We start from the raw sequence: 21,220 nt of genomic DNA, 5'->3' as shown, positions 1-21,220 counted from the left end.
GGATCAATATAAACTGCAATGTTTCCTGAGTTATGTCACCAACAAAAAGAAAAGGAAAACAGATATTGGATGTGTCTGAATATCCCTACTACCCTACTATACAGTAAGCAAAAAGCAGTACGCCAAAGGAGTAGTATGTCCAAATTTTCAATATTCATAAAACAATAGGTGACAAATACCCGGATGACCAACTACTTCTGCCAAGATTCTGCAGTATGGAAGCCATGGACACTACGCTATCCCATAAGGCACGGAAGAGACTGGCGGAAGAGCTGTCAGAATAAAAAATGGCGGAAGGCAGCACATCAGCTCTTTTTAAGTTGTAGGCCACATGACAGTGCCAACATGGGGGATGTAGCATGTCCGGATTGTATCTATACTACACGCATATACTAATCAGTACATAATGTATCAATGGCCAAGCAGTAGGTACTGAATCGAATGCAGTAGGTGCTGTCACAGTACGCAATTTCAGATGCAGCCATTGTCCTTTGTTGTGTTGAATTAGTACCATGTTGCCTATTATTTCACCCTAGGCAGCACTAAAAATGCATGGAACATAGTCAGAATTTCTCGTATGATTTATTGTTTCCAGTGATGGTAATATAGATGGTATTTTTGATTAATTATTGTGAGGCAGCTGGACAGGAAATAAACTGACTTTCACCAGTTGCATTGCTTTGGTTCTGTGTTCTAGCATGTAGTTGAAATAATTTACACAAAGACAGTTACACACATCCCAATAAACACGCTTTTTGAACCCCATACATTTTTTTTTTACATGTATTTGCACATATTATAGTTGCACAAATTGTATTTGCACATTTTTCAATTACAAGTAAAGTTAACACATTTTAACACATATTAAAATCCCTTGTCTGTCCCTGTGCTCTAGGTGATTTTGTGTGTGCACCTATTCAGCAAGGACATGATGGAGTGAGGAGTGAGCTATGTGAATCTATGGATGAATTAGCTATAAAAGATGCCAAAGTTTAGGAATTTCTGAAACTATTTGATGGTTTTGGGAACTAGCCACTCAGTGACAGCACTGGCAATGGACTTATCCACGAATACCCCCTCATTACTGATAGCATTGCCTAGGAATGTGACTTTGGGGACAGGAAATTCATATTTCTCATTTTTCACATACAGCTCATGCTCCAGGAGTTATTTTAGGACACTTCTGACATGACTAACATGGCCTTCCATGGAATGCAGGTACACAAGGATGTCTTCAATGTAGGCAAGGATAGGCAAGTCTGTGAACCCTTTAGAATTTTCTATATTTCTGCATAAATATGACCTAAGATTTTCACACAACTCTTACAAGTAGATAAGGAAAACCCCATTAAACAAATGAGATGAAAAATTATACTTGGTTAATTATTTATTAATGTAAATGATCAAATATTTCATGTCTGTGAGTGGCAAAAGTATAGTATTAGCAGTTAATTTGAAGGTGAAATTAGACAGGTGTTTTCAATCAATGGGACGACAATCAGGTGTGAGTGAGCACCTCACTGTCATGGATATCCCAAAGGAACTCTGGATTTCAGTTCCCAGCAGCCACTGCACCTCTTCATCACTGAGACATGACTACCTGCACCTGATTCTCGTTCATGTTAACAAGCACTTGTGTGTGTATATAGTCAAAGTTTGCATTGCACTCTTTGTCTGTGACTTGCTTTGATTGTCTTCTGTTGCCACATTATGCTCTCTCATCTCATATGTATTGTTCTGTGTTTGTTTTCATTTTCATGTGTTCATAGTGTCTTTTGGTGTTTTGTTTTGATATTGATTAAACTTTAAATCTGCACTTGCATCCGTCTCTGCCTTGAAATTGTGACAGAAAGCAAGACCTCAACATGGATGCAGCAGATTTTTTTAAATCTAAGAGGCCCTGTATGAGAGGGAAAAGCCAAGGTGGGAGAAGGAGGGGAAATCCTCCCTCATAAAAAAACAATCGGTAATGGCTCAATTTGATGTACTCCGTCATGGGGTATGCCAAAGGGGAGCCTTCCAATCAGGCTGGAAACATCTCCCACCCTCCCTCCCACACTGTAGATCTCGTACAGCATGTCGAGTCGATGGAGAACATCGTTCAGCCTCCCTGCTAGTCTGAGGACGCTGCTCAGCATTTCTGTTCAGCTGAGGACGGCACTCAGTCTCCTAGTTCAGCTGAAGATGTTGCTCCACCTCCCGGCATGGCCATGAGCTCCGCTTTTCTTCCCTACTCCACCTCGGATGTTGCTACACCAAGCTTGTATGTGACCTCATTGATCTGTTTGATGATCTTGAAGGGTCCTATGTATCTTCGGCTGAGTTTTTTGTACGGGTATGGTTGGTTGAGATCCTTGGTGGAGAGCCAGACTCTGTCACCTGGTTGGTACTGGGGGTGTTCACTGCGAAGCCTTTTGCTTGTAGGTGCATGTAGCTTGCACCAGACCATTGGTGCGTGCTCTACCAAACTTGTTCACTTCTTTGGAAGTGAAGACACACTGGAACGGGGTGAGATATGTCACTGAGTGACATACGGAGTTCTGAGCATACTCAGCTCAGGGGAGAAATCTGGACCAGTCCTCGAGGTTTGATGCACAGAATGTCTGAAGAAACCTTCCTATCTCCTGATCTGCTCATTCCATTTGACCATTAGCTTGTGGGTTGTACCCTGAGGTTATATTGATGGTGATACCCATCTTTTCCATAAAACTGGACCAGATTCTGGATGTGAATTGCGGGCCCCGATCACTGACAATCTCCTCCGGTATTCCAAAGTACCTGAATACATGCTGGAACAGCAGTTCGCCAATTGTGAAGGCCGACGGGATGGTTGGCAGTGAAGTGAGACGCAGGGACTTTGAAAATCGATCTGTGGTCTCTAAGATGGCAGTGTTACCTTGAGACTCTGTTGGTCAGTGATGAATGATGGAGAGGTGGGTCCATGGGCATTCCAGTAAGGGGAAAAGGCTGAAGTTTGCCTGCGGGTAGTGTTCGAGGCACCTTAGACAGAACACACATTGAGCAGGAGGACACTACGCAATGCACCACCCTTAACATGCTGGGCCACCAGTACTTCTCTCACAACAGGTGGTAGGTGTGTTGAGTATCTGGGTGATCAGTGGCAACTGCTGTGTGGGCCCCAGAAATGAGCTGCTTCCCTGGTGAACATGCTGCTGGGATTTGCGATCTTGTCTTGCGTGCAAGGGTTTGATCCAATTTCCATTCGATTGTGCTGACCACACAGAAACATGGTATAATGTACTCCTCATGGATGTTTCAAACTCCTGTGCTGTGTATCGGGGAGAGGGCTTCGGCTTTTGGTATTCTTGGACCCGGCTCTGTATGACAAGGGGAACTGAAATCGTGAAAAGAAGAGGGACCAACGAACTTAACAAGGTGTCAGATGCTTGGCTGTATGTAGATACTACGTAGATCAAGGTTCTTATGGTCTGTGAAAATGATTAAGGGGTGCATAGCTCCCTCCACCCAATGTCACCATTCTTCCAGGGCTAGTTTGACCGCCAAGAGTTCTCTCTTCCCCACATCATAGTTTTGTTCTGTTGGGGACAATTTTTTGGAGAAGAAGGCCTCTGAGTGAAGCTTTGGCTTGTGTCTGAACCTCTGTGAGAGGATGGCTCCCACTCCTGTCTCCAAGGCATCTACTTCCATAACAAAGGGCTTGGAAGGATCAGGATGCTTGAGGATGGGAGCAATGGTGAATGCTTTCTTGATTTAACGATTCTTGGGTGGCTGGAGTCCAGGTTAGCTACTTTGACTTGCCTTGTAGCAGGCATGTTAAGGGGTGTGCTATGGAGCTGAACCCTCTGATAAAACGTCTGTAGAAGTTGGTGAAGCCCAGAAATCATTGTAAATCCTTGACAGTTTGTGGAGTGGGCCACTCCACCACCAACTGCACCTTGCCTTGGTCCAGGGTGACCCCCTCAGGGCTGATGATATAGCCCAAGAATGAGATGGTGTGCTGATGGAACTCACACTTCTCTGCTTTGACATAGAGTTGCTGCTGCAAGAGTCTTTGCAAGACCTGAGGTACATGGAGGACATGTTCCTCAGGGGATTCAGAGTAGATCAAAATGTTGTCAATGTGATGACACTTCTCCCCAGCAGGTCTCTTAGGACGTCGTTAAATGACATTGGAACACTGAGGGGGTGCTAGAGAGCCCATAAGGCATGACCAGGTACTTGTAGTGGCCTGAGGTGGTACTGAAGGCCATTTTCCACTCATCTCCCTCCTGGATACAGACCAGGTTGTGAGCACTATGAAGGCACAGCTTTGTGAAGATGGTTGCTGACTGTAGGTTTCGAGGGTTGCAGGCACAAGTGGCAAAGGATAACGGTACTTGACAGAGCATTGGTTGAGGCCCCAGTAGTCTATGCATGGCCTGAGGCCGCCTCCCTTCTTCTTCACAAAAAAGAAACCAGCAGAATCAGGGGATGTAGAGGGTCTGATGTAACCTTGTTGGAGTGGCTCCTGAATATATTCCTCCATGGTTCGCTGTTCTGTCTGTTAGAGTGGATACACCTGCCCCGAGGTGGGCTGGCTCCGGGCAGCAACTCAATTGCACAGTCATATGGGCGGTGTGTTGGTAGTCTGTTTGCTTTCTCCTTGCTAAATACCTCTACGAGGTCCTGATACTCGGGCGGACCGTGAACTGAAGTGGGTTGGTTGGGACTTTCCACATTGTGGCTGCTAGCGGGATAACTGGAGCTTGAAGATAGCATGCATGGCTGTAAGGAGAAAAGTGAGTGATTTGTTTGTCAGTCCATGAAATACGAGGATTGTGTAGCTCCAACTATGGGAAACCTAAGATGATGGGATATCTGGCAGAAACGGTGACGTAGAGAATGATGGTTTCTTTATGGAGTGCACTGATCCAGAGGAAGAGGGGTTCTGTGCAGTATAAGATGATCCCTCCTCCGATTGGAGTTCCATCAATGGCTTGAATCTTACATGGCTGCAGTAAGGGACAAATGGGGATGTTGAACTGGTTCACCGTGTCTTGAGCAGTGAAGTTCCCCGCTGCTCCGGAGTTGATCCGTGCAGCAAGAACAGAAGACACCCCTGAGTGTTCAACCATAATTGGTAGAACGAAGGCTTGGTGAGAGAGTAACTGGGATGGACTCACCCTTAGTTTGTGGGGTCTGGAGTCACCCCTAGTTAGTGGGGTCACCTCAGCTGCATGGTGTGGGATCTGGCATTGTGAAACTTCCCTCACTACACGCTGGACGGCGGCTCTGAAGAAGTCGATCATATCAGATGGCCAGGTCAGTAAGTGAATTAAGGGCGAGTTGATCATCGTGGCAGGCCAGCTCCGTCACTACTTCCTGGTGAAGTCCATTGGGAAACACCAACTTTAGAGTGGGTTCGTTCCACTCAGTCCTTGCAGTGATGGTTCGGACCTCGAGGACATATTCTGCAACACGTCATAAGCCTTGAGAAATAGTCAGAAACTTCTCTCCCGTTTCCTTGCTATCGGGAGTGTGAAGATGCACCGGAATAGTCCCGTAAACTGTTCATAAGAGGAGGTGGGCTCACTGCCTTGCTCCCACACCGCCGTTGCCCAGATGAGAACGTTACCGGTTAAGAGCTCCATAATGTAGGTGACCTTACGTGTCTCCGGCATGCCAGAATAGCTGGCAAAGAACAAGGAGCATTGGAGGAGAAAACCCTTGCATCATGCAGGATCCCCGGCATACTTCTCTGGTGCTGGTATCGGTGGGAACGGGGTATGAGTCGGCATGACAACCAGCAGGCTTTGGGAAAGATGAGTGACCTGCTCAGTCAGGTAGACGAGCTGTTGGTGGTGATCTCCCAGGAGCAGTCCATGGGCGTTGATGGCTTGTTGCCATGGCGGTGTAGCTGCTGCTTCCATATATACGGCGAAGTATTCTGTCACATAAAGGAGGCACAGACAGAAGCAAGTGCAGGTTAGGTAGTTTAATCCAAAAACAAGAAGTCCAAGGGTAATGCAAAAATCCACAACGTTAAACAAGCAAGGGTCATATGATCAGGCAAACAGGTCAAAACAGGAAAGGCAGAGAATCGAGGTCAATGGAGTAAACAAAGTCAAAACCAGAATATCAACACTTGGAAGGGCTTGGTAATGACAGAGACAATAGCAACTGAGCATATACTTCGCAAAGACATTGTGTTCTAACAGTCTCTATATACTGTGGAGTGAGTGTGTATGTGAGATTGGTAACAGGCGTGTGTGATTAGAACTCTGGAGAAGGTGTACGTGGTGTGTGTGTGTCTGTGGGAAGTGCAGTCCTCTTCGGCCATGTTTGTAGTTGGTGGTGCATCCTGTGAAATGGAGTCACTTGTGTGCAGTGATATGACACTTACATTGAGAACACAGGGGGAACAGATTTACCTGGACCTCCACTCTGTCTGCAGCTGAAGCTCGACCACTGCCACACAGATTAATTATAGGTATAAATAAGCTTTAAACGCAAGAACAAAATATTTTTATTGGCAAATCAAGAATTAAACTAAATTATGCATATACCACAATTATGCAAATATAGGTGATAAATCCAACTAAATTTAAAACAAAACTTAAGTACTTATATAAACATTAAATACAAATATAAACATATTAATAAAAAGAAACTAAATAAAATAACAATAAAAATAATAACAAAAGTGTGTAAATGTGCATGTGCATGGTGCCCTGTGATTGACCAGTGTCCCATCTACAGTGTACTTCTGCCTCATGCCCAGTGTTCCCAGGATAGACTCTGGATCCATGACAATCATGACCAGGATAAAGCAGTTACTGAATGGAAATTCATTAATAAATTAATATATTATATACTTTTTAATTAAACAAAAACTCAACACCATAAACGACAACATAGACACTTTTGAAAAATACTGTCACAATTAACCTTGGTCTATTCTTCAGTACATGCTGGGCAATAAAAATCTTCCTCGACTGGTGGGTTGCCAACACATGACTGGTGGTACCACCTGTCACATCCATCACAGGCAATCTGACTGATCATACAATGTTTTAAATCATCACTAAAATGTGACAAATAATTCAGACATTAAATTAGACTTCGTCTGTTACAAGTTTAGCTCTAATAGCATGGGGCAGTGAAAAGGCCAATCAAATGAAGGTATTAATACTTTTTTAAAGAAACTTTTAAAATAAAAATGTCACATTACCCAAACAGGAGTCAACACTGGATCGCTTGGGTTGATGTCCCCACAGAACCGACAAAGATCACTCAAATTGTCTACAAAAGTGTATAGAGTATAAGTAACATTTAGACGCTGGGTTAATTATACAGCAATCAGCCATAACATTAACATAACAAGTTCTGCTGGATAACCTTGGATTCTGGCATTTACGTGGCTGTTACTTTGACACGTACCTAACACGCACCTAAACATTGTTGCAGACCATGTACACCCCTTCATGGTAACGGTATACCCTGTCAGTGGCCTCTTTCAGCAGGTTTGAGGAACATGACAAATACCTCGCAACTTACAGGACTTAAAAGATCTGCTGCTAATCTTGGTGTCTTGGTGCCAGACACCATAGTATTCCATCAAAGGTCTTCATAATTTATGATAACATTATACTTGTTCATAATAATAACATTAACTGTTTTGAAACCTATCCCATTTAATTATCCATCCATCCATCCATCTTCTACCGCTTACTCCTTCTTCAGGGTCACGGGGAACCTGGAGCCTATCCCAGGAAGCATCGGGCACAAGGCGGGGTACACCCTGGACAGGGTGCCAGTCCCCATTTAATTATCAATTTTATTAAATCAACTAATGAGTCTCAAAAAAAACCAAAAAAACATTTGAACAAACAATTGGAATTACCTAGGTTTCTGCATTTGCTGCCCATGCTCTCTTTAATTAAGTCACAATAATATCAAAAACACAATCTGCTTAAACATAAAGAACAAGAATATTTGTACTTATTGTCAATATGTAATGCACAGCTTAAATACTCATTGGAAAATGAACCTTTTTTCATTTTGTAACTGTAATAATCCCTTTAGCAGCATTTACCTAATTCCTACATAAGAGTCATTGCCATTTTGTTCCTCATGAGGTTAACTGCCTTTTCTGTGAGAAGGTGATCAGCTGGCCTTTCAGGATTTTTTCTGCAAACTAAAAAGATGTATTTCAAACAAACATAACTAAACACACTTATTACAATCTAATTTATGCTTACCTTGCATGCAAAGACACCACAAGATGTGCTGTCACGTTGAATTGGGTGAGGAACAGTGTCACATGTCCACCTTGAAACTTTGCAGCCTTTACTCCTCATAAAAGCTCTACAAAGAAAATTTATAAATATTCATGTAACATTCACATTGTACCCATAGCAACGGTACTAAATATTATTTGAATTTGTTACCTTGTGCTTTCCAGGCACTTGTTCAGAGTTGTTTGTGACTTTCCCAGGGGATGTAGGGTATGAGAGATCTTAGAGAGGAGTAAGATTTTGGGGGAGACAGATCTTTAGTTGAATATTGGAGATATTGAATTTAAGTCATAAATTTAAAACACGAATTTAACCTTCAACTGCACCTACTGACATACTTGCTTATATCAGTGCAGTGGATTAAGATAATATAATTTTATACTTACTCCTACATATTATAAAGACATACATTTGATACAGGTTTAATCAGATTTGATTCCCACTTACTTTGGACATAATTCTGAGGTGTACTCATGGATACTCACAGTGATAGTCCAGTGATGATGCTCATTTATGACACCCAAAAGAATTTTATATTGTTTGGATCAAACTAAAATAATAATAATAATACAAACAGATTGATTAATAAAAGCCACACACCATAGAAGCAATACAGCCCAATAAAAAAAAGATTATATAAAATTAGATAAGAACAAAAATTAACGTATATTGCTTTTGGCTGAAATGTCCCATTTATATTAGCAGCAAAATATGTTAAATTAATGCTGTAGTGAAAACTGGACCTCCACCTGCAATGCTAACGTGAATGTTTTTATGCTAATAATAATGGCACATTGTTGGATATATGCAAACTACAAATAAGTGTACAGTACAGAACAGTGTCGTACCCTAGATAACAAACTGATGTGCACATCATTGAATGACATACTTTTCAGCTTTCGATCATTTCTCTGGGTATTTTCCTCTACTTTTGTAGTTTAATAGTGTCAGATTATATTGTGTCAATCCATTCTGGCAATTAAAAATGTCAAAATATAATCTCATTTAAAGTGTTTAGACTGCTTTTAATGTATAACTATTTAATAGCTACACACTCAGTGAAGTTGTCAGTATGTACCCTACAGTAGGCCTGGTTTAAACACAATAGGAAACAATCAATATAACACGTTACTATAAAATAGTGACAGTAAAGTGTCATTAATCATGACAATATGTCATGATTAAATCATATTATTTAATTTTTATTTATTTATTTATTTTTTTTACATACAACACCAATACAACAGCAAAACATACCTCAGAATACTTCTTGGATATTCAGGTGCAAAACCTACAATATGTTTTTTCTTTTTGCAAGTGGTTATACGCAAGTTAGCCGACAAGGAGCATTGTTTTTTTTGTTTTTTTTTAAGGACCACTATTTTTAAAAGGGTCATGCTTTTTAAATGAATGGATTTTGAACACCTGAAATTAGAAATACTTTTTTGTAACTTTTTTTCTTAAAGTCTTAAATTCATGTCTCCTGCCTAAATGCTATAAATGAAACTTATATATACATAATGATGACACTTAAATACATCACCAGCATCACTGTAGTGCGTAAATCCTCACGCTGTAATATACAAGGGGGGTGGACCACATTTCTCAGGGCTCCAGGAAAAAACTTTTCCCCACCTCTGTTCTCAGTGTAAGGGACTGACAGTAAGTCATGATTAAATCATATTATTTAAATTAGAGATGCACCAATGTATCGGCCAATAATCGGTATCGGCTGATAAAGGCAATTTTTCATACTATTGGCCATCAGCCGATAGTTAAAAAACATCCGATGATAAGGGCCGATTATATCCTGTCAATCAAAAGAGTGCAGGAAAACACGTAGAATTTGTGCTGTGTGTAAAGATGTCATCTCTTGTGTGGAATTCATTTGAATTGGGTGACAATGACAACAAATCTGCAGTTTATAAGCTCTGCACTGCATGTTAACGAATGAGTGCTTTTACACCAGACACTGCAGCAGTGAAGCAAGAGTTTCGGCGTTGAGTCTAATTGTTTGTTTTTTTTTGTCGAGCTGCTCGCACTGAATTAAAGCGCCAGTACACGGTTGAAAGATTTAATGAAGATGAGTTGACAAAAAAAAGGTATATATTGCACAGAAAAATATATTTGTAGAATAGTATGTTTCATATCCAGTTAATGTTAATCAGTTAATATCATCAGAAAAAAGTTTCTATTATATATTACCAGTTTGATGTTCAATGATAAAGTAGAAATGCTTTTCTTTTGAGTGAATGTGAGCCTAACAGGAGGTTTTTTTTTTGTTTGTTTGTTTTTTTGTTTTGTTTTTTTAGAATTCAGAGGGTCATGTTAATATGAATTAAGTAGTTATTAATAAGAATTAATAAATTGTTTTTATTTGCATTGCCTTCAGAATTGTTGAATTAAATATTATGAATTTAAAAGAAGGTATAAAAGGCAAAACCACCTGCATAATCGATTATCGGTATCGGCTGAGAAATTTAGTATTGGGTGCATCTCTAATAATTTTTTTTTAATTTTTTTTTTTACATACAACACCAAAACAACAGCAAAACTTACCTCAGAATGATTCTTGGACATTCAGACAAAAAACCTACAATCTGTATTTTTCTTTTTGCAAGTGGTTATAAGTAAGATAAAAGGAGTGCTCACAGAGGATCACACAAATGATCCTTGTGTCTCCGTCGTTTTCTCTGTCTCTCATGCTGGCACAACCGGAGCCCGATTTTTTTATTAGCAAGTATGTCATCAGCATTGGTGCTCAACAGAGATGAGGATTGCTTGAAAAAGTCTGATATTTTTCATTTTCATGTCTTTCTGAGGCGAAAAGCTTATCTTCCCTTTGATGAATTTGAACTTGAATTTGATTTGTGAAACTGCTTTTTTCCCCCCTACTGAAACTTTCATGTGCAGCATCTCATTTTATTATGTCAACACAACAAATTATGTGATAGGCTACTCCTCACAGACCACGCAAATTAAAATGACATTACATGCAAATTTTTAAATCATAATGTGTAAATTTATATTGTTGCCAGCAAAAGTATCATTCTCAAATGAATACTTTTGGTCACAAATACCAGTTTTAGGTGCAGTCTGAAGCCCAGCAAAAGTTAAATTTGTTTGGTTTAAAAAAAAAAAATTGTAAGCATTCCCTGATAGTATTCCCTTTTTTTTGTCTTTACAAAATCTGATTACTTTGTTTTGACGTAACTGTAATGGATTACAGTTACTAGTTTTTGGTATCCTGATTACGTAACGCTGTTACATGTATTCTGTTACTCGCCAAGCCTGGGTATAACGTGTTACAAAGTAATGCTTTGCTGTATTCAATTCAATTCAATTTTATTTGTATAACGCTTTTAGTAATGGACATTTAAACATATAAACATATATACATTTAAACACAGGATACAGATTTTAAGTGTGTGAATTTATCCCTATTAAGCAAGCCGGTGGCAAGGAAAAACTCCCTAAGATGATATGAGGAAGAAACCTTGAGAGGAACCAGACTCAGAAGGGAACCCATCCTCATCTGGGTAACAGCAGATAGTGTAGTAAAAGTAAAAGAAAGTTCAATAAGGTTTTAACATGAAGTCTGTTTGTTGAACTAGTCCACTTTTCACCAAAGGAGACCTGAGTGCAAAACTGCATGTGGTAATTGCAATCCCAAGGCCATGGTAGCAACCGTAGTCCCAGCAACCACAGCAAGAATGTCCATGTGGAATTGAGGTCCAAAACCTTTTCCATGGTACTTCAAGTGGTACCATCCTAAGCAATCTCCAGGCTGTAGCCTCCAGTTGATGAGCGCTCCATCCAGAGGTAGGGCATCAGGATGGATCAGGCAGGTCTGGAGAGCAGAAGGGTCAGGATCACTGGCATCTCCATAAAATCATGTGTGGCTCGACAGAAGGAGAGAGGGAGAGTGAGCTAAAGAGAGGGAGAGATTATTAGGTATGCTTACTATCCCGTGATATCCCGTAAACAAGTATGTTTTCAGCCTAGACTTAAACAGAGAGACTGTGTCTGAGTTCCGAACACTAATTGGAAGGCTGTTCCATAACTGTGGGGCTTTGTAAGACAAATGCTCTTCCCCCTGCTGTAGCCTTCGCTTTTCGAGATACCAACAAATAGCCTGTACCTCTTGATCTAAGTAGGCATGGCGGATCATAGAAGACCAAAAGTTTGCTTAGGTAATGTGGCTTGAGACCGTTTAGTGCTTTATATGTCAATAGTAGTATTTTATAATCAATGCAAAATTTTACTGGGAACCAGTGCAGTGTAGATAAGATAGGGGTGATGTGGTCATATTTTCTGGTTCTAGTAAGGACTCTTGCAGTTGCATTCTGGACTAACTGGAGTTTTTATGCACCTACTGGAACATCCAGACAGTAAGGAATTATAATAATCTAGCCTAGAGGTGATGAAAGCATGAACTAATATTTCTGCATCATGTAGTGACATTATATTTCTTATCTTAGCAATATTTCTGAGATGAAAGAGGGCTATCCTAGTAATATTATCTACATGAGCATCAAATCAAAGGCTAGCGTCAATAATCACACCAAGGTCTTTTACTGCTGTACATGATGAAACAGAAAGGCCATCCAGAGTTACTGTGTAGTCAGAAAGCTTACAGTGCATCCGGAAAGTATTCACAGCGCTTCACTTTTCACAGAATACTTATGTACATGTGCTTTTTTGTTTTTTATTTTTAATAAAATTTGCAAAGATTTCAAACAAACTTCTTTCACGTTGTCATTATGGGGTATTGTTTGTAGAATTTTGAGGAAAATAATGAATTTAATCCATTTTGGAATAAGGCTGTAACATAACAAAATGTGGAAAAAGTGAAGTGCTGTGAATACTTTCTGGATGCACTGTATGAAAGCTTAGTGGGTATCATGCTGGTTACTCTTCTCTCTTCTTTGAATAGGACAGAGATGCCACCAATGCACAAACCCGTCCCTCCACCACCAAAGAAGAACAATGACGTGAAAGGAGGCCTGATATCTGATGACATACAGGTAGGATGGCTTCTTCTCCTCCACCCACAATGCAGAGTGCATTTAGAATTTTCTATATATCTGCATCAATATGACCTAAAACATCATCACACAAGTCCTAAAAGTAGATAAAGAGAACCCAATTAAACAAATAAGACAAAAATACTGTACTTGGTCATTTATTTATTGATCTGATATTACAATCTACTAATGTAATCTAGTAATACAATGATCTAATATTACATATCAGTGAGTAGCAAAAGTATGTGAACCTCTAGGATTAGCAGTTAATTTGAAGGTGAAATTAGAGTCAGGTTTTTTCAATCAATGGGATAACAATCCTGATTGAGCCTCCTGTTTTATTTAAAGAAGTCAGTTCTCTTCAATTTTGAAGTCACTGCTCTTCAAAAAGAACATTGCTGCCCTTCTCAAGTTTGCTAACGATCACATGGACAAGCCAGAAGGATATTGGAAAATTGTTTTGTGGACCGGTTATATGAAAAGTGGTATGGAGAAAGGAAATGGTTTGGAGAAAGGAAAATACTGCATTCCAGCATAAGAACGTTATCCCATCTGTGAAACTTGGTGGTAGCGGTATCATCAAAGAATGTTTAAAGCCAAGTCCTGACCTTAATTCAGTAGAAATGTTGTGGAAGGGCCTGAAGCAAGCAGCTCATGTGAGGAAACTCACCAATATCCCAGAGTTGAAGTTATTCTGTACATGTAGAACCTTTATGTTTTAGGTAATATTTATGCAATTGGGTTCGCAAACTTTCAAGCACCACTGTATGCCCTTCCTACCACAGAGGAAATAACTGCAAAGCTGAATAGTGCTACAGTGTTTTCATCTGTATGATGGAGACTGGAAACTAGTGGCATATTCTTCTTGAAGGCTATCTGAAGCTGAGGTAATGTGTGTCCAGATTGAGAAAGTATGTCTGGCAAGCTTCTGTACATGTAAAAAGATTGAAAAGTACCTGGTCGGCCTTGAAAACTTTATATTAGTGACAAACCATAAACCTCCGGTGCCACTAATGAACAAGAAGGATTTGGACAACATTCCTATGCATTGCCAAAGACTGCTCATGAGACTGATGAGATTCAAACTGACTGCAGAGTATATGCCAGACAAAACTTTGGTAGTGGTGAAGGAAAAGGCACCAACACTCACTCAGATGTTGAGTGTTGTATTGAATCTGTCATGGATGGAATGTGGCTGGTGAGTCCATCAAAACTTGAAACCATCAAGCTACAGCTGCTGACAGTGATTCATGAATATTTCTGAACTACAATCAGTCAAGATGGCAAAATTATATAGGCGATGTCCCAGCAACAACTACAGAATGTCCCAAACGTCTCCATACAAAATTATATATATATATATATATATATATATATATATATATATACACACACACACACACACACACACACACACACAGTATATAACTTTTTTTTTTACATATTAGGTCAAGTAAACATTTGATCCTCTATGAAACAATGCCTATTAATAAAGGTGATGCACTATCAAATGACATAAGATTTACATTTTGTAGTAATTTTCACAATTTAAATTAATTACAATTGTCAATTAAATTTAAATGTAAAACAATTTAATCATCATGCTTGGATCTAAAGAGTTCTGTAAGGCCTTCAGAAAAAAAGGTTGTGGATGCCTAGGAGTCTGGCAAGGGATTGAAAAAGATCTGCAAATTGCTTGAAATGCAATGTCATGAAAATCCATGTCAATTTGTACAGGACTGGCCATCACAGCAAATTCAGCCCAAAAGCAGACCATCTGTGTCACGACTTCCCCTTTAAGCAACGTGCTGCAGAGCATGTGAGTGCACGCTGCCGAGCAGGTTGCGCGAGCACCTGCTTTTTCGTTGTTGACAATCGTGACATTTGGACACGTGCATTTGTTATGTTTTGTTATGTCTCCTGTCTCCTGTTCTGTCATTGGCTATTGTTTCACGTGTGTCTGAATTGCCGTCAGCCGTCAGCTATTACGGTGCTAATTATGTTTGTATATATACCGCGCGCCTCCCAGCACACGGGGCGGAATATTAGATAAGATATATTAGAATAGATTAGTTTAGAGTCCTTTCCATAGTTAACCATAACTTTTAACCATAGTCATAGCCCATGTCATGTTTCATGTTTCATGTTTAGATTCGTTTGTTTCGTTCACGCTGGTTTCTCCGCTCCCAGTTCATAGTCATAGCTTATGTTTCATGTTTTGTATATCGAACCTGTTTTCCGTTATCACGACATAGTTTCCTGCCTTGCCCCGTTTATGCCTGTTTGCCGATCGATGCATGTTTGTGGATTACGTTTTGGATCACGTTTTGGATTAACCTGCCTGTGTCTCTCAATAAAACTGTTAACCTGCGATTGCATCCGTCCCTATCTTCCTTACGTCACGATACGTGACAATCTGATGCAAAATGAAGACTCCAAGAACCCCAAAATTTCATCACAGGATCTGCTAGTAAGTCTTGCAACTATTGGTGTCAAAGTGCATCCTTCTGCAATCAGAAAGAGTGCACAAATTTGACCTGCATGCCAGGAAGACTGTGCATGTGCAGTTCAGGGTTACCCCAGAAGGGTTTCCTAGGACTTCCATGCCGATCGTTGCTACGAGCATAAACAGTAGTTCCACACAGACTGCTTAATGCACGAACGTTTCAGCACTTTGCATGAAGTGTCGGCATACTTTAACACTGCAAAAATAACAAATCTCACTCGTGGCTCCTTTTGAGGTCTGGCGCTTAACAATCTCACTCTTGCTACAAGGAGATAAAACAATTACAGGTGCACTGTAACTAATACAGTTTACGTGATTTCACCAGATCTTAAAATTCCATGCCAGTTTATCTGGACACAATAACACAACAGGGTTTCTTCGCTGTTGGCTACACAATAATTAATTCAAACAGTACTTGATCAAGTTTAAAATTCCCATTCAAAACACAGTGACAGTGTTACACGATACTTAGATCTCCAAATCTACTCAGCAAGCAGACACAAAAGGGGACGCATTAGTTAGCTACTCTAACGGTTGTCCCTGGGGAGTACAATAGCTATTTGAATGGCATTGGAACATGCAATGGCATCAACTTAGCTATAATATAAGGCCTTTTAGGAAGAAGTTGAGGAACACGCTCAACTCCCTACCCCACTGATAGGGGCGAATTTAAATTACTGCAGGTTAACAATGGCTGATATTTCTTGGTCAGAACAGGGAGCCAGACAGCTATTCAAATAACACTGGCACATGCAGTGTATCAATTTAGCTATAATATAAGACCTTTTAGTAAAAAATTGAATAACATACTCAATCCTATCCCTACTCCACTGTAAGAAGATTTCTTCATTCTAACGGGGGTGGATTAAAATTACTGTAGTTTCACTTTCTCGCTACACTTTCTCACTTTCTCAGTACGATGTCACAGTACATGTTGGCATTCATGGTTCCCTCAATGCACTGTAGCTCCCCAGTGCCGGCAGCACTAATGCAACCCCAGACCATGACACTCCCACCACCATGCTTGACTGTAGGCAAGACACACTTGTCTTTGTATTCCTCACCTGGTTGCCACCACACATACTTGACACCATCTGAACCAAATAAGTTTATCTTGGTCTCATCAGACCACAGGACATGGTTCCAGTAATCCATGTCCTTAGTCTGCTTTTCTTCAGCAAACTGTTTGCAGGCTTTCTTGTCCATCATCTTTAGAAGAGGCTTCCTTCTGGGACGACAGCCATGCAGACCAATTTGATGCAGTGTGCGACGTATGGTCTGAGCACTGACAGGCTGACCCCCCACCCCTTCAACCTCTGCAGCAATGCTGGCAGCACTCATACGTCTATTTCCCAAAGGCAATCTCTGGATATGATGCTGAGCACGTGCACTCAACTTCTTTGGTCTACCATGGCAAGGCCTGTTCTGAGTGGAACCTGTCCTGTTAAACCGCTGTATAGCCTTTCCCTCCATGTTGTAGCTCAGTGTCAGGGTCTTGGCAATCTTCTTATAGCTTAGGCCATCTTTATGTAGAGCAACAATTGTTTTTTTTTAGATCCTCAGACAGTTCCTTGCCATGAGTTGCCATGTTGAACTTCCAGTGACCAGTATGAGGGAGTGTGAGAGCGATGACACAAAATTTAACACACCTGCTCCCCATTCACACCTGAGACCTTGTAACACTAACAAGTCACATGACACCGGGGAGGGAAAATGACTAATTGGGCCCAATTTGTACATTTTCACTTAGGGGTGTACTCACTTTTGTTGCCAGCAGTTTAGACATTAATGGCTGTGTGTTGAGTTATTTTGAGGGGTCAGCAAATTTACTGTTATACAAGCTGTCCACTCACTACTTTACATTGTAGCAAAGCATTTCTTCAGTGTTGTCACATTAAAAGATATAATCAAATATTTACAAAAAAGGGGTGTACTCACTTTTGTGAGATACTGTATATGGCACCTGTGAACCACGCCGTCAGCCTTATTAACTTCTGTGAGACTGCATGTCGGTTGTTTGTGTAAAGAAACAAAAAGACGCTTATTTCCTCTCTATATTTTCTCAAAATCTCTGGACTTTTCTATCCCTTTAAAAAAAGAGAAGAAAAAAAGGAATGAGTGAGAGAGAAAAATACGAGTGAGAGAATTCAGGAAGTGTGTTACGCCTTGCTTTTATCACGGGGAGGAGTGCACACTTTCTGTGTGAAGTGTCTAGGATGGAGGATGTGGTGGCAGACTCGAGAGGCTGCGCATTGTAACGTCTACATTAGGCAGCTCCACTAGCGACTCGCTCTCTTCTTGGAGGGCGAAGCGAGTTGGGTTTCAGAGCCTCGCGGATCCGGGCCAGCCGCTGCCGAGGCAGCTAGCCGTCCCAGGTCCGAGGGCTCTCTTATGGATCCGGACGAGGAGCCAGAGACGAGCACTGCTCTGTCTTCCGGGTCCGGCTCTCCGCTGGATTTTGGAGCTCGCATCGCGACTCCTCCTTCCGCTATCGAAAGCCAAAAGGAAAAAAAAAAAAAAAAGAAAAATCTCTGAGGAGCCAGAAGGATGTGCTAAAAACTGAGAGCAGCTTATAAAGAGCTGCTTGAAGTGATTACTAAGGCTGGATGAGCTTTTTTCTCCCCAGTGAAAGTACATCCCTCACACGGAGAAAACTCCCCTTTCTTCCAGAAGTGCATGACAAAATATCAGGCTTCTGGGGGAAAACCATGCATAAGCCGTATTTATAACCCCACGATGTTGGATTATTCGGCCATTGTGGGGAATGAACGACATGGCTATTTAGCTATGCTGAAGGTGGAGGAGGCACTTGCGCGCTACCTCTCTCCGTTGATGGCAGGTAATTTAGACGGGCTGGCTTTGCCATCCAAGCCACTGTGTAAGGCCACCGTGGCATTGGTGGGCAAGGCCTATGCAGTAGTAGTCTTGCTTGTGGGTCACTGCAGACAATGACACTGTTGCAGGCCTACCTGCTAAGTGAACTTGACATATGGCAACATTCAGCCAGTTCCTTCCCTGTTGTGTCGAGTTCACCTGGGTATCCACGAGTGGAGCCCAGGCCAGCACTAGTGCGAGGGAGACATAGAATGCAAGTATGACAACCCGCCAACCCCTGCAGACAGCCAGGGGAACTAGGCGGCCACAGTCGCGGCCTGATACTAGGCCTGATCTGAGAATGGTCATAAAGGCCAAGCAGACAAAGAAGAGCGGTCCTGAGGGGCCGGGGGGAACGCATCAGGAGACATGAGGTTGTTAGGGCAGTTAGCCCCCAGTGCTACTGTAGGGCCTCCCATAGCCAAGGCTGTCCCAAGTTTTCAGTGTTCTCTGGTCAGCGGGCTGTCACAGGGCAACGAAAATCTGATGCTTTCCCTCGAATAGAATGTGGAATAGTTAACGTCACTAAAAGACCGTCTGGCAGCATGGAAACTACTGACAAATATGTCTCTGTGGGTTCTGTCTACCGTAGAAAAGGGTTACTGGGTCCAGTTTAGAGCTTGACCCCCCTGGTTAAAAGTTGTGCTCACCACAGTAGACAACACAAACCAGAGCCCGACATTATTGCAGGAAGTAAGATCCCTCTTGCACAAAGGGGCCATAGAACATGTACCCCATTCCCTGAGGGAGGGAGGTTTTTACAACCGTTATTTTCTGGTCCGCAAAAAATATGTATGCAGCCAATTTTAGATCTGCATCATCTCAACTGTACTCTTCAGACATACAGGTTCAAGATGCTGATGCCCAAACTTCATTCCACAGATTCAGTTTGAGGACTGGTTTGTGACGATAGATCTAAAAGGTGCATATTTCCACATAGAAATATCGCTAGCTTTATCCCCTTGCACCTTCACAAAGTGCATGGATGTCATTCTGGCTCCATTGTGACTCCAGGGCATCCGTGTACTAAACTAGCTGGATGACTGGTTAATTCTAGCACGATACAGGGAACTGGAGGTTCAACACCGAGATGTTGTTCTCGCCCACATGAAGAGCTTGGGGCTCAGTTTGAACCTCAGAAAAGTATGCTTTCTCCAGTGCAGTGGACAACTTTTCTAGGGGTTATAAGGATTCTACTACGAAGAGGGTGTTTCTATCCCCAACATGTGTAGGGTCAATCCTATCAACATTGAGCAAGATAAAGCTGGATCTTGGCAACCCCTCCACTCTCTATGCGAGACTATTGGACCTTATGGGAAGCAAACGTCATACCATCGGGCCTATTGCACAGGAGACCATTCAGTGGTGGCTGAGAAGTTGGGGGTTTCATCCAAGGACGAAACCTCTGAGAGTAATCAGTGTCATGCGGCGATGCCTACGTGCTCTGAGAATTTGAGTGTCCCCGGTTTCTAGCCTTGGGTCACACTCTAGGGGTGTCTCCTTAATGCAAGATGGTAATGACGGACACCTCCCTCACGGACTGGAGTGTGGTCTTAGACAGTTGTCCAGCTCATGGTCTCTGGAGAGGCCCTCATCTGGAGCGGCAGATAAATTGCCTAGAAATGTGGGTCATATTTCTAGCACTGAAATTCCTTCTTCTTCAATTGAGAGGTCACCATGTGTTTACATACAACACAGCGGTGGTCTCATATATTGACCACCAGGGAGGTTTATGTCCTCGCCCCCTGTTCAGGCAGGCGCAATTAATTCTACTCTGGACAGAGGGAAAGTTTTGTCAGTGAATGCAATGTACATTCTGGGCAACTGGAATATGGGGGCAGACATCCTGTTGAGGCAGGAGCTGAGGACCAGGGATTGGTGGGTCCATCCACCAATTGGTGGAGTCCATATGGCGGAGATTTGGCCAAGCGGGACTGCATGTGTTCGCCTCGAGGAGACAGCACAAGGCCCGCTGTGGTTTGCCCTCACTCCTCCTGCACAATTAGGGCTGGACGCCATGGTGCACATGTGGCCGAGGTCACATCTGTACGCTTTCCCCCTGATCACTCTGCTCCCACAAGTTCTAGCGAGAGTTCGCCAAGACAGTCTATGTCTGCTGCTAGTAGCACGTTATTGGCCAGCTCAAGTATGGTTCTCAGAGAAAATATCCCTGCTAGATGGCACTCCTTGGGAGATTCCCATCTGCAGGGATCCACTGTAGACCCAGTGAACTGTGCAATAGCTACAGTCCTGGAGTTCTTACAAGAACGTTTCTCAGCGTGGTGGGCTCCTTCTACGATCAGGGTTTACGTGGCCGCCATTTCGGCCAGCCACACCCCCATTGATGGAGCCTCTGTGGGGCAACAACCTCTAACTTTGAGGTTTATGCATGGTGTCAAGCGGCTGAGGCCCGTCTGCAGGCCACGCATACCTTCCTGGGACCTTTCTGTGGTCCTGGAAGGTCTGTCAGGTGCCCCATTTGAACCCTTAGTGTCAGCCTCTGAGAAGCTTCTGACTCTAAAGGTAGCTCTTCTTCTGGCCCTGACATCTCTCAA

At 41.9% G+C, this 21,220-nt stretch overlaps 1 protein-coding gene across 2 annotated transcripts in view; it reads left to right on the top strand.

Annotated features, from left to right (window-relative positions):
• nectin1b (nectin cell adhesion molecule 1b) overlaps nt 1–21,220 on the top strand; it is a 287,213-nt gene that overhangs the window by 221,674 nt on the left and 44,319 nt on the right. Inside the window, exons 7-8 of one of the 2 annotated variants that reach the window (XM_053623333.1) lie at nt 13,195–13,285; nt 13,634–13,720. In XM_053623333.1, the coding sequence (XP_053479308.1) occupies nt 13,195–13,285; nt 13,634–13,705 (163 nt within the window). In that variant the 3' untranslated portion in view covers nt 13,706–13,720. Of the gene's footprint in view, nt 1–13,194; nt 13,286–13,633; nt 13,721–21,220 lie in introns of those variants that run through there. The other variant, XM_053623331.1, reaches the window with a different exon arrangement.

Source organism: Ictalurus furcatus, chromosome 4, assembly GCF_023375685.1.
Source record: "Ictalurus furcatus strain D&B chromosome 4, Billie_1.0, whole genome shotgun sequence".
Taxonomy (NCBI): Eukaryota; Metazoa; Chordata; class Actinopteri; order Siluriformes; family Ictaluridae; genus Ictalurus; species Ictalurus furcatus.
Note: the sequence above shows the minus strand (reverse complement) of the source record. Positions and strands in the feature narration are given on the sequence as shown.